Source organism: Falco peregrinus, chromosome 4 (assembly GCF_023634155.1).
Source record: "Falco peregrinus isolate bFalPer1 chromosome 4, bFalPer1.pri, whole genome shotgun sequence".
NCBI classification, from domain to species: Eukaryota; Metazoa; Chordata; class Aves; order Falconiformes; family Falconidae; genus Falco; species Falco peregrinus.
The window spans coordinates 55,093,317-55,108,046 of NC_073724.1; the positions used below are offsets into that span (position 1 = coordinate 55,093,317).

A 14,730-nucleotide genomic window follows, 5' to 3' on the forward strand; every position below is an offset into this window, starting at 1 on the left:
GTAAAGGGGCTTGTTATGGATCCTACAGGAGGTGGGGGAGGCAAGAGGGGGAGTAATGCGGCAGGAGGTGTAAGGAGAAAAACAGGAACAGATTTCCTTCGTTCTGCTCATGGAACAACTTGTTTCCTCTTCTGTCATAGAGGCAGTTAGGAATGTTGTAACCTCACATTAAAAATGAGTATTAGATAAAGCTGTGTGTACCCTTTGCTGTGGTTGGCTCAAATGGGTCTCTGCGTAGTTAGTTACCTTGGTCAAACCAGCTGGAAACACAATCTTTGGTGCACGTTGCTGCTATTGCAAAAGACTAATTGTTACCATGCTATCAGCCTTAAAAAGCTTGGTTACGTTAAATGTTAAACTGAAGAGCTCCAACTGCCTTTATTGATAAAGCAAAGTAGTGAAGTTTCTGATTTCTTTTCCCGATGTTGTTATGGTTTATGTTGAATGGGGAGGATAGAAAGGAACATTTAAAATGTAAGATGTAGCACTGGAAGGTTTGTGGAAAAAGATGCAACTTAAAAAACCTCCACTTGAAAGAAAGTGCTTGGATGATGACCTTTTGCTAAATGTTTAGGCACCTTTATCAGACCTCAGAATTTATTTTTGAGAAATTTGTTTTTCACCTGTTTGTCAACAGTTTTTTCTCTAGATACTTCAGTTTATGGCATTCTCTTAACACACTGCGTCCTCATATATCTCCATTATTTCTGTACTCTGATTTTCAGCTAGTTTTCTCCTGGCCAGCTACTCTATCATCTGGTGGGGTTTTTGTATTGTATTTGTTGTTCTACTGTAATTCCAAGAAGTGGTGCTGCATATCTCCATTACCAAGCACATCAAAACCTAAGCTTTTAATCTTGGAGGTTCAATCTCAGTGTAGGGCTTTGTGTAGAGTGACTACTGAAATACAGTTGCTTGTTTTCTATGAAGTTATAACAGTAATTGCCCCCCTTTCCTAACAGAATGACTCTTAAGTTGTGTTTGTTTATATCACCCTAATTTAATGCTCCTTAGTTCTGATACTTCCTTGTCTTTGGTTGAGAATGATCTCTAAACTGATGAAAATTTCCAGTCTTGGCAGAGATCAGAGCCTGGGCAGCTTCCCATTAGTGCTTGCTTGGACACTCTTTTCCTGCGATTGTCTCCCCTAGTACAATAAGCTGCTCTCCCTCATTTTGCCTGAAAGTGCAGCCACTGGCTCATGGCTGACATGATGTAGTTAGAATGACATTAGGATGTAAGCAGGCTCCAGCAGGAAGCAAGGAGCTGCTGGGGAAGGTCAGGAAACACTTTAGGATCATTGGAATTTTCTGCAGTCTTCTGAGACCTTAAGACTGTATTAATTAATGTATTTAACCCTTCTGTCTAGCAGTGCCCACATGGTTGTGTGCACACTGTTTGTGCTGTACAGCTAACTCTGTGAAATAAACCAGGTGGTTTTGCAGTGTATATGCATGTACATATATATGTGTATATATTAAAACTGAACACATTTTCAGCAGTGGAGTGGCCAGATTAAATAGTCCTGAATTGGTAAAAATGAAATAATATGCACCCCATTCAATTGCCATAATCAGCATGTACTGGTTCTGTCTCAAGTGAATCTCTCGCTTGCCAGCAAGGCTCAAGGAGCATGCAGAAAAGTACAGAAACTCCAATTTCTGTGCTGGTTTTTGCTTTCTGTCCCCTGCATGACATTTTGGGTGTTGCTTAGTTTGTGTTATACTGAGATTTCATCTTTTGTTTTCTCTTCAGATGTTTTTATAAATGAATTTCACAAGTGAGGGCTACTTGTTCACTCTATCTTTCTGTTTATGTATAAGCTTAAGCAGTCCTTGCCACAGAAGTTTGAAAAGTACACAAAGTGTGTTGTGAGTTTTTTCTTCTATATTTAAACAGACGCTAGCATGGTTCCTTTAATTAAGAAAAAAAAAAGTTGTGTTTCATGTTATTGTTGTTACTTCTGTACATTGTATTCCATGCTGTAATTAAAGCCACAACAGTACATCAGAATTTACAGATTACAGGGGAACATATGCAAATGGCCTTCCTCACTGTCAGGTTTATGCTTTTATAGTACGTGATGAAATGTAGATGAAAGAGGTGTGGATTTCAAAAGGAGACTTGCAGTTGGAAGCAGTTGCAGCTGTAGCTGCCTGGGGACTCACTGAAGAATGAAGAGAGCAGAATGTAATCTGCAGAGAAACTTAAGCTTTTATGGCTGTGTTAGTTTATTTTTGTAGATTTCCTTTCATGTTTTGCTTAAGCCAAATTAAAGTCATCACTAAAATTAAAAGGCATGATAATTTGGCTGGATTTTTAAGAGATATAACAGCAAGCTGTGCAACTGTTCCAGTGATTAGCTGTTCTAGTAGTGAAGAAACCACTATTTTAAAGTGTGTTAAAACTCTGGTACTTCTGGGAAGGGACTAGAGCTATTATAACACAAATTGCTCCTTACTTAATGGTGCATCAACTGGATGTTAAAGATAATTTCTTAAAGGTGGTGTTTTCTGACTGTGTAGTGTTACAGAAGAGATCTCCATTTAGCAGTGTTGTTAAAGTGGTGGAGAGCATGTCACCAAATCCAGTGTTTGCAGTCTGGGGATGAGCATTCCAAGTGACCACTTTATGTGTCTTTCTTTAACAGGTTTGGGAAAAACCAAGAGAAAGACAAGTGCAAGAGACGCCTCACCCACTCCTAGCACAGACGCAGAATACCCATCCAACGGCAGTAGTGCCGACCGGATTTATGATCTTAACATTCCAGCCTACGTGAAATTTGCCTATGTCGCGGAAAGGGAGGATGAACTGTCCCTTGTTAAAGGATCCCGAGTGATTGTCATGGAGAAGTGCAGTGACGGCTGGTGGAGAGGTAGCTACAATGGACAGATTGGATGGTTTCCTTCGAACTATGTGGTAGAGGAGGTTGAGGAGGCAACTGCAGATTCCCCCAGCTTTCTCAGCTTAAGGAAAGGCGCTTCCATGAGTAACGGCCAGGGCACCAAAGTACTTCACGTTGTTCAGACACTGTATCCCTTCAGCTCCGTCACAGAAGAAGAGCTCAATTTTGAGAAAGGGGAAACGATGGAAGTCATTGAAAAGCCAGAAAATGACCCAGAATGGTGGAAATGTAAAAATTCCAGAGGGCAAATTGGTCTTGTTCCTAAAAACTATGTAGTAATCATTAGCGATGGTCCTACCATTAACACTTCCCATCCGCCTCAGATAAGCTACACGGGACCATCCTCTACTGGACGGTTTGCTGGAAGAGAGTGGTATTACGGGAATGTTACCCGACACCAAGCAGAATGTGCCCTGAATGAAAGGGGAGTGGAAGGAGACTTCCTTGTTAGAGATAGTGAATCTTCGGTAAGTGGTACTCAGCCTGGTAGGCTTTGTAATACCCAATGCTTGGGCTAGCAAGCATGACAGTTAATAGCTTCCCTATCTGTAGTAAAGGGCTTTTCCCCCTTAAAGAAACAAGCAACATTTTGGCATTACCAACTGATGCACTTACTGCTTGTGAGAATTAGTCTGTTACTGAAATGCAGTGACATTTGCACTGAAATTTAGCAGCTGTTTTGTATTAGCCAGGGTTTTTTAATTAGTGGACAAGCAAGGTAAATATTTCAGGCTTCAATCTGACTTTTCATATGTTCCTCGTATGCAATCCTCCTCAAATTTACAGCACTACAAGATAAAATAATTCCTGTGAATTGCAAATTTGGTCATTAACTTGATTTTAAAGCTAATTGCAAATTGAGATCTTTGTTTGTATTGGTTGGGTTTGTTCTGCTTTTAATTGAATAATAACATAGGTTCTTTAAATTGTTGGTTAAAATCCCATTTTTTACTGTATTTCTGTTCTACTGAGATTATTTAGGTTTTAATAAGGTAAAGTTGTATCTAATTGTTAAGGTTATGATACACAACAGAGGGGGTCAAGTCAGCAGCTCATGCTTTCTAGATTGAGCTTTGATGACATCAGAGGGATATGAGTAATATTCATTAGGGATCATTGTAATTCTGGAAGTTAAAATTTTAAATTACACTGAAAGGTCTTTCATGTATGCTGAAGCCAGAGAATTCATAGTTAAAGTGCTCAAAATTTAATTATTCCTTGACTGTGATTTTGAAAAGATGAGAGTTTTTAATAATTCCCTAATATGTCTTTTAAAAGCTACCAAAAAAACCCCCACCAAATCTGAATTTGTGATTAGGGCTGTTCTGCATTTATTGTTTCAATTGTAAGGTCAGTCCCTGAAGACAAAGTGTTGTCTAGCAGATGCCTCCATCTAAGTATTTTCTTGCTTCATGTATAAAAATTCAAAATTAATATAGTTGTGTTAGCTCAGTCTTCTAATTTGAGTGTACGATACTACTAAAATAAGTATACCTTATACAGCTACAGATATCTATCCCTGTGTCATATTTATATCAGGTTTCACTGTGCCCGTGTTGTGGGCTATCCTGGTTTACAACGTAGACTACGAATAAAAACTAGAGCAGTGTCAAATACATTCAGTTTGAGCTATAATATGTTTTTTTAAAGATTTCTTGACTTTAATGACTTTAGAAGGCTGTATTGATTGCATATATCACCTCTGGTTAGAACTTGTGATATTCTTTATCATATTTGGCTATAAACTGGAACAAAACTGTTCTCATATGCTATTTTTTGTGTAAATGATTTGAGTAACTAGTCAGTAGTAGGTGTTGGCATGACTACAGGCTGTAAAACAAAGAATTTACGTTAACAGATAAAATTAGGCTTGAGCTGGAATGTGGAAGTAAAGACCCTTTTAGCTCCCAGTACTTTTTTGGAAATATGTTTTGCATTTCATCTCTTGTTTTTGTTCTTCCAAAGTTAAAATTTTAACTACTCAGAAGAGGTACTTGGATGAAGTCAAAATATGAGGTAGTATTGAGGCAGATTCACTAAACAGTGCATACTAAAGGGTACCCTTCAGTGGACAAGCAACTAAGTATTTCAGGTTTCAGTCTGAATTGTCATGCATTCCTCATATGCAATGCTAAAATTTGGGATTGGCAGGCATGCTGGCTTCTGGTGAGGGAGATGAACAGTGACAGCAGAACAGTTGAAAGACAAGGAAATTGCTAATTCTGCAGGATTTTCTAAATCCAAATAAAATTGCATTCTAATTTTTTGAAAACAGTAGTTGTTTATTATTATTGAACCTAGGACTCTTGCTATTCCCTGAAATTTTTACATCACAACCAATATTATTGACAAAATACAATTCTGTAACTGTCCCAAGTATTTTTTTTTTTCTGGATACAGTATTGTATGATTAGGTTTCAGGCATCTTTCGTTGATAAATTTGCTCTGCAGAAAACATAATAGCTGTCAAACTACCCTTTCTTTGAAGCTCTGTGTCATTGAGTTTCTGTTTCTGCTCTTAGTTAACTGTAATCACTGGATGAAGGCAAACGCAAATAAACCAGAGGAAAACAGGAAGAAAAATAGAAATTTAGAAAACATGACTGACTTACAGAGTCTGAGGGAGAAATCAAGTTTCTTTAATCAACAGAAGAAGAGGCTAAGATGGGGCATACATCTTCTAAAATGTAGAAAGCCACTAGAGGATTATGGTAATCATTAAATTACAGTATTTCAGCAGTCTCTTCAAAGTAGCATCCTGTCCGAACCATACTGGATATGGTGTGCCCTTGGTGTGTCCATCCAGCAGGTAGAAGCTCACTTTCAGATATGGATGCTGCATTGTGGGTTATTCTGAGACAGTAGCTATCAATTTTCTGCTGTCTTTCGGGGAAGTGCCAGAGGGACAATTTGAAAATTAATACATTACTTAAATACAAAAATGCATAGCCATTTCTAAGCCCATGCCATATCACAGTGATCACCGTGCTACAGCCTGTTTCTTTGCGCTGAAGAGTCTACCTCTGGAGTAAATGAATTTTCTTGAAAAGACACAGTAACCTTTTCATTTAACATGACATCATAACACTGAACATACTTGTATTCAAAGCAGTTTCAAATTCCTGCATTGTTGCTGGGAAAATTGTTGCTTGTAGAGCACAAAAAGTTTCATTCAGAATGTGGTCTTCAAGTTGTTTCTACATCTGACGCTTAATGGAATCCCAGGAAAAATTTCTCAATTCATATTACAGCAAGTTTTTTGCACACATGAAAAAAAAAAAGTGCTGAATTGAGGGACTTAATAATTTTTTTTCTTTTTTCTAATCTTGATCTGGTCTTGTATCCAAATGATTCTGTATTTGGAGTTTTTTGAGCAACGAGAAAAACTGTAGTTACACATGTAAATGTCTGAGTACTACTGTCTTAGTACTAGTAGAGAGTTTTAGTTTTTATTAGGTTTAAAGAAATACTTTGCTACATCTCAGACTTTTGTATGCCCTAATCTTTATATGTCATACCATCATGTCATTTGTTCATGCATGTGAATTATAAAAGCATTGGGGATTGCTAACTTTTTGGTGGGGGGTTTGTTTTGTTTTTTGTTAAGTGTCTGGAGTGGTGCAATAAGCAGATAAGCATACTTGGTAGCATTGGGAAAAATATCATAAAATACCTGTTTCAAGCTTGGAACACAGCAAGACTTTAGAAATGACTCTCAAATTCTTGATGGTTACTGTACTTCACATGCATGACTACACAGGCCCTTCATGCAGTGGCTAAAAGTCGCCAGGAGTGTCTGCGCAATCAGAGCAAAAGATCTTGGTTAGAGAGACCAGGCTGAAGAGAGCGAAGTTATCAGCTCTCCAGTTTGCTCATCTTTCCAGCAGACCAGCAAGTCCCATTGCATTGTGTTATGAACCCACCTATTAAAGCTGTGGGTACAGGGGTTATTCATTTCTAATAAGGCCCATAGATAAAACTGTGAGTCATTCTGCTAATCCTTTGCCTGATTATTGACCTGTTTTAGAGTTTTCTATAGCCTTCTGTCACCCTAGTTGCAAACATTTGTATGTATAAGATTTTTCCATAGATTTGAGTTTTCCTATTGTTACTGAGCTATGAAAAGCTCTCCTTGGATAGATGGCTTGTATCATTCTGTATTCACTTGATGAGACTGTCATGTTTTTCCATTTCAAATTTTAGTAGTTGCAAGATTTTACAATGTTTCTCTAGATGTAATTTACCAGATATTTGTCTCACAGCTAGATTCTTTTCGCCGTAAATAATCTCCTCAGTTACCCTTAGATCTAAGGGATGCTGCCATAGTGGAGAATATCCTGAGACGAACTCTGTCAGGTGGCTAGAAGCCTGATTATCTTCATTAATTACGAAATACTATTATTAGAACGATAAACTTGTTTGAACCATTTAAGCCCATAGTTTATGTAACAGGCACAGTTACCTACTGGTAACGTTTTTGCAACTCTGTTACACCTAAGTAATGTCACCTTAGTTTTGGAGACATGAAGGAGGAGACTGAAGTGGAACATACCTAGTTAGAAACACTGCTTGATTTGTTCTTTGCATTGCAGGCTGCCCTTTTGATTGAAAACTGAAGTTTGTTGTCTCGTTTAGGTTGTACTTCTGAACAAATAATGCAGATTTAATCGATGCGGTCTCTGTGCAGCCATTTCTTACCTTTTTTGAATTGCAAGTTCTTTAACGGTCAGATTTTTGTTCTCTCTTTTTGGTACCTAACAGAAGACAAGTAAGACTTGGCTGACACCATTGGTCTGGGTTGGGTAGGTGATTGACATGCTTTGAAGATCTAAGATTCCTTTGGGGAGAGAAGCAAATCTGGAAGGAAGAGGTTTTTTTGTTCAGGTTCACCTTGGGAAACAAGTGTGCTTGCTAGTGCTATAGCTAACAGGAAGCAGTAATAGGTTGTGGCTGGCGATGAGGGAGGGCAGCCACACCACACCTCAAGCTTCTGAGCAGATCCTCTGCTGCAGACACCCTTAGACTTCAAAGGGAGCTTCTGTCAGGACTTGCAGTCTCATTGCGTTCTGTTGTGAGTGGGTGCAAAACACCACTACTTCATAGCCCTGCAACATCTTCCCATGAAGCAGAGACAATGTTTTTTATTCTCAGACCAGTTCTGTTTATTAGCATGAATAAGCTATGCAATTTTTTGCATGATTTCAGGAGCAATTATTCATTAGGAAGTAATGGCTACCTTCTGCCGATAGTGTCACGGCTATCAAATTATAATAACCGATCCTAAATGAGGTTGCAGGGTATAATACCAGCTGATCCTGATGATCGTAGATGTATTAAGATGATACTGAGGATTGTAGGTCCGACTGGATTTGTGTCAGCCCTTTGAGATCACATTTAGCTTCTCTGCTCTTTGTCCAGCCATAGTGACAGCAGAGGGAGGATGCACAGGTTGAGAGTTTCTATGCTTTTTGAGATGCTGATTGTGTAGCATTCAGGCTGTCCCATATTTTCCTGGGGTTTTAATCCTGCAAGTGTTGGATAGAAGCAATGCAATGTGGCAGCTGTTCAAAAACTGAAGCATTTGTCATTTTCCGTGACATGCTGTGATTGACAAATACAACGAAGAGGAGGAGAAAGTTTACCTTCAAAACCAGGCTTAAGGAAATACCTTAGTAGTCTATTTCAAATGGAAGAACAGAAATCTTATTAGAGCTGTATTTGAAGACTGATGGAGCCAATTCATGTTTCTGACCTGTGTAACATTGATTTTGGAACATGGCAAACATTACATGGAGAGTAAGGGTATTTGTTTATATCTAAATGGGTAGAAAAAGGAATTAACTCTCCCGGATGTTTCTGTCCAGCCTGACTTCAGACCTTTGAGCTATGACTTGATTTTTTTGGCTGGGTGAAGGAGGAGTGAGGGAAAACCTGGGTATGGAAGTGGAAGGAGTTGGGAAGCTCCGGGTCAGGCTTACAGGCTGGAGCTTAAAGGATCTAGAATAGTCTGAAGAATGAGTGCATGAGAATATCTTCCATGGAGGAAGGGCATTGCCAAGTGGAAGTGGATTGACAAGTTACAAAATCAGTAAAAGGCTTCCAGTGGGAGTTATTTTTCCCCAACATTGCCATTTATAATAAAATTGCCTTGTTTCATTCTCAAATGGAGGTTGTAAAGAGGGAACCTTCTTTCCTGGTTTCACTTGTTTTCCATTATGTCATTTTCTAACTTGTCTTCTTGATAAGGTTTTCTATCCTTTTTTAAAAAGACAGTGAAGTTCCTGACCAAAGAAGTAAAATTAAAGGAACATCTTCCTACCTGTTGTCTTCCACATGCTGTAGGCACCAGCTAGCCTGTGGTCATCTTCGTGATAATCTGGTGTTAAAATAAAGGAATATGAAACAATTCAAAAAAGTAATTCACCTAGACTAAAGAGCTGCAGCTAATCTTCAGTTTTCTGTTGTAGGAATTGATTTAACTTCAGGTTTAGGTCTTCCCAGTTATGATGGTGTAAAAATATTCACAGGTTCTCTGCCATGAATCTGTGTTCTGTAATTCTGTTCCAGCATCATCAAGTCCTCTGTAGATTTCAGGGATTAAAGCTTACTTCTGATGTGCCTTTATTTGGTGTATGTGAGGCTTTTATTCCTGGAAAAGTTAGTGTGCAAACATCCAAATATAGCAGTTAATTTAAGAGGGAGAAGGGAGAAAAATTGGCCAGCAGTTGAAACAAAATAGTTTAAACAGTAAATAAAATAAACAGACTTGGAGCAAATCCAAGGAAGACAGCAGGGAACCAATTCAAGCTGCATTGAACCAGCATACTTTGAAATGGTAATATTAAGAGCAGTAGTTTATCTAGAATTTTTTTAAAATAGTCTTTTTAACCATTTTGCAGTTTTGTTAGTGGGAAAGAACTAAAAACAGACAAAAAAACCCCAAAACAAAACAAAAAAAAACCCCAAGTCCAGTTTCTTTTGCTGTTTGTTTGACTCTTGTAGAAATTACTGTGCTGAGGCCAATAAAGGGTTTCAGGATTTTTGCAACAGCTGTTTGAGCTCTTCCATCTCTTAGCACCGGATGATGGCTCTCAGGAGTTAGATCAGCCTTTCCGCTTGTTTTTTTGGTTGTGGGCTTTTTTTTAATTAAATCGGATCACAAAAAGAATAAACTTTGTAACATACTCTGGAGAAAATAAGTTATAATAAAGTCTTCTATTTATGCATTAATCTAATTAGCAGTGCGGAGGCTGGGAAGAATGGACAATAGTTCAGGAGAACGTTCATTCATTGAAGTTATAATTAAAATGGCAGGAAAGTATTTAACATAGTGTGTAGATGGTCTCACAGAGGTCTAAGTCTGGCCAGGGCCTGGGACATAGGACAGTAGATCAGAGGTCTAAGACCTCTTTCAGTGCTGCATGTCTCTGTGTGTCATTAGTATATGCTTTTTGGTCTAAAGATAATGATTCTTAGCAGATACAAAGAGCTTTGAAAACTCATAATTTGGATATGCTGAAAACAACTGTGCTTTGTCAGAAAATATTAAAACGTTGTTGGGCACAAAGTGATTATTTCACTTATTTTTAAACCTTTGTCATAACATCTTTTCCTGTTCCTAAAACCAAAAAAAATGTGTTTGGTTCAGATTATGAAATTTCCATTTGCAAGCTCTTCTATTTTAAATGAGGGCCTTCTGGTTACTGGTTTTCATTTGGGGTAGGCATTGCCCATGGAAGGGGCAGAACCTCAGTCAGCAAGACTTGATCATGTTTCTTGAATCCTAAGCGGATAGTCTGTAAGTGCCCCCCTCAGTGCTGTCCTTGAAGAGACCCTATGGACCTGCCTGGTGGCCTGTGTTCAGAGCACAGCGATCAGCACGCTGCCCAGAGCCCGTGCAATAGATTTCTCCTCCATGAACCCAGGGTCCCAGAGCTTCTGCAGAGCTTTCTTTTGTGCAGGCCCGTGTTTTGTTACCGATCAATGGCTGCTGCTTACGACTATGGAGATGTCCACTAAAACAGGTCCCAGGCCTGTGTGGTTATGGTTGCTTGGAGGGTTTGTCCACACTGCATTCAGGGTCTTAAGCACAGCGCAGTGTTGGTACAACTGGGTTAGCTTTAACTCAGTAGGATAGGTGTTGAAAATAGGTCAGTCTTGGTGTGAGCTCTGTGCAGCCTTGTTTGCAGTGCTCCTGAGGCAGGGGTTTAATATCAGAGCTAGCTGGCTTAAAATAGAAGTATTCCAACTTGGAGCTAAGGATGGATGACAGGGCATGAAATGTATCTTGGGTGGAGCCCTGGAAACCCCAAAGATACACTCTCATGCACATTTGTTTCCATCCCTTTCCCCACCCTCCCCAGTCCTCTAAGTAGTCACGGAGGGTGTTGTGTATATTTTGAGCCGGTGGCTTTGGAGCTGCTTGATGCCTGAGGCAGCCTTCCTGATGGACCCTGCACTGACCTGGCCAAGGCCCAGTGACCCTGGGTTATAGATGGAGGGGGTAATTCATCTGTGGGTGTTCTGTAAAATGGTTTTTAAAGAATTGATGCTTGTGGATCTGGAACGTAGTGGGCTTGAGGTAGAAGAGAATTACTCCAGAGGTGTGGGGAGCTAGCTGCTGCCTTGAGCAGTGCAACAGGGGAAGAGCTGCTGCCTAAAGCTGAGGTACAAGCCTGGGGAGTTGGGCCAGAGCCAGATCAACAGGCACAGCAGGAGCTCGCTTTGCTCTGGGCAGGGCAGGTGGAGTCGGAAGGGAAGGCAGAGAAGGCATCGGTACTAAAACAGGTGAGAGGGAGGTGCAAGGGATGAGATTTTGGGATAGACAGAACACGGGGGATGCGTGGGGCGGAGACATGCATCGTTGCAGGAAAAAAAGACAGTGTGACTGAGAAAATGCTGTCCTTCAGCTTACCTGGGTATGTACTCAGTGAGTATCTCACCCCCCAAATGCAGCGTAGAGGACTCCAGAGGCTGTGGTTTCATGAACCAAATTCTGGTGAAAGCAGTAATGTACAAATGCCTTCACCCCACCCCGCTTGGACCTCTGCTGTGCCACAGCTGCGCTTGGGGCTGTTTGTCAGGCAGTGCTGTGAACCACATAGCCCCTTGTGCATTTTGTTTACCCTGGACGAGGTCAGGTTTGCAGCAGTGGCCCAACCAAAGCAGCAGAGTGGTGGGGCAGAGGTGTTACTTATCTCCATTAAGCACTTGCTACAAACTCTGGTGTGTGCTTTTTATTTGTTATTATTCCTTTTTCTGCTGGCTGGCAACAGCTGCCTCCAGCAGCCTCTCGCAGGGCAAGTCCTGTATTGCCATCCGTATGGCCAACCAGCAGCAGTCAATGGATAGAGATGGAGTTCAGCTGGAAGAGAGGGACAGTGTGTCCTTTCTACCCTCCTAAGGTGGCATGTGGTGCAGAAAGCGGAATGGTCTCATCCCAACTGTCTTCCTTAAGGCAATGCCAAGACAAAGAGATGTATAGTGTGAAATTGTTCTGTCCTGAATATCTTAATTAGTGCTTACATTTTGTCTTTTTTTGGACAGTGGTTTGATGGTGAGATTTGTACTGTGTTTTCGTTCTATAGCTTTATATTTTTTTACAAAAAATGTGTACTCAATAGGAGAAATTATTCCCCATACGTGTGATAATGAAGATAAAAGATGAATGGGGTTTTGGCTTTTGCAATGCAAAGCAAGAACGGCCCTCTAGTGGTCACGGCTCTAAAAAAAGTGGTAAGGGGAATTTTCATCTCGCCCAAGCAGTATGGCAATAATTGCTTTCTCCAGGACTTTCTAGCAAAGAAACCATACGTGCTGGAAGTTTTTCCCTTCTCCTTGACATTCTCATGCTTCTAGGTTGAGTAACTAAGATAATATTTGCAATTTAGTCATGTAATTGGCAACTTCAGACTGTGCATCTGGGGAGCTTTCACTTAACTGACTTAACTGTGCACGTTAATAATGATGGCAATTATTTATTGAATAATAGACTATTGGGTTTCTTAAGTAGCTGAAGCACCGAGCTGTGGAACAAAGACTAGCATAAATTACCATCAACTATATGACACAGTTTGTTCCTGAAACCACAAAATTACGCCTTCATTTTGTTCACTTTTATGTAATTCTTTTTTTTCTTTTTAATTCTTCTCAACAGCCCAGTGACTTCTCAGTATCTCTAAAAGCATCGGGGAAGAACAAACATTTCAAGGTGCAGCTCGTGGACAATGTCTATTGTATTGGGCAGCGTCGCTTTAATACTATGGATGAGTTGGTGGAACACTACAAAAAGGCTCCCATCTTCACCAGTGAACACGGGGAAAAGCTATATCTTGTGAAAGCACTTCAGTGACGTTGAAGATGGACTTGGCCGCATGGGCCTCTTATAACTTACAAGCCTTAGGTCCTAAATTCACTTTTATAGAGCAGAGCAATATCTGAAGCAGGCTTAAGGATTAGGCTCTTTCTAAAGTGTTTGCTCTGTTGGTTGCTGTTTGTCTTTTTTTTTTTTTTTTGTTTGCCTCTTTTTGTGTTCCAGTTCTGTTATTCTCCGACCACCTCTCTTCAGGTTGAGAGTTTCCCTTGGTGGCCGTGGTGAGCATTCACCTTCCTGGCTGAGTTCAAAACTCCCCTCTCCTGTGTACGTTTACATAGTTAGCTCAGATCAAGGAGGGGTGTTTTCAATTCAAACCAGTGTTAATCTGTTCAGATTGCTCACAAAGGCAGAACTCTCCGTTCAGAGACATCGGGCACAGTTTGAATGCACTGAAGCTGCAGCTACTTAAGTGAGAGAGAGTAGACATAACAGTTGTGGCTGTGAGTTCTGTAGCTATATCGCTTACCAAGTAGCATATTACAAAAACTCCTAGTTCCTAGAAGCACTCTTTACACTGTACTCTGCTATTACATTGCCTCTCTGACTCTTTGTAAAGAGTACACTAATTAAAAGCATTTTGTAATAGTACTTCTTAAACTACTATGGTAAGATTGTAGTAAAAGAAAATTATCTAGTGTATTTTGGTCTGTAATTGCAACAAAGAGAAATTTTATTTGAAAGTTGATTACTAGAGAAAGAATCATTGAATTGTAAAGGCTGAATGTTTTGGTAATCTGCAACCAAATGTGCCATCCACATAATGCTTTTTCCTCTTGCCCTTCTGCTTGTTTGAATTAAACGATTATGTATTTAATTCTCAAAGTAATATGTATCTGTAGCTGATTGTTGACACTAATACAGAAGATTAATAAAAACTGATCTTGGGACGGGGTGGGGCGGGCTACCAACACTATATATATATTTGCTTTACAGAAAGAAATCTTCGGGTTTTACAGAGGATGGCGTGGTTGGTAGGAAGAGACACACAGAATGTTTATGAAGAAATTGCATTTTTCTCTTTTCTTTACATTTAAACTCCTTTATGGTTTAAATATACAGTCTTTAGATGGCACATTCCTAAGATTGAAGAAGGGATCATGAGATCTCAAAATCTTGCATACTCAGTTTTTTGGATATTGTAATAAAAAAGGTATTATGTCATGATGGAGTACTGGATTTATCCTTGGGTGGTAGTCCTGGTGTTGCTTTAGAATGGTGAAATAGAGTGAATAATGAATTTGTTTGTCTTGGAATTTGTGTGGCCTAAAAAGAAAACTTCTGTGACTGCAGGGGACAGTGATATGAAGCAGTGTCTAATGAGCTCTGTGTTACTTGTTTCTGTGATAAGTAAGTCTGTTCATAGCTTTAATGAAAACTGCGAGATGGAGCTGTTTCCTGGTACCTTTTTGCTGTTAAAACATGTTCCTTACCTATACTGTATCTCAGTCAG

General features: G+C 39.7%; 1 protein-coding gene across 2 annotated transcripts in view; it reads left to right on the forward strand.

The window, feature by feature from the left end:
• Positions 1-14,441, forward strand: part of NCK2 (NCK adaptor protein 2) — an 88,785-nt gene extending 74,344 nt beyond the window's left edge. For both annotated transcript variants that reach the window (XM_055802014.1, XM_055802013.1), the window contains 2 exons: positions 2,651-3,372; positions 13,062-14,441. In XM_055802014.1, coding sequence (XP_055657989.1) covers positions 2,651-3,372; positions 13,062-13,256 — 917 coding nt within the window. In that variant the 3' untranslated portion in view covers positions 13,257-14,441. The remainder of the gene's footprint in view (positions 1-2,650; positions 3,373-13,061) is intronic.
• Positions 14,442-14,730: the final 289 nt, after the last annotated feature.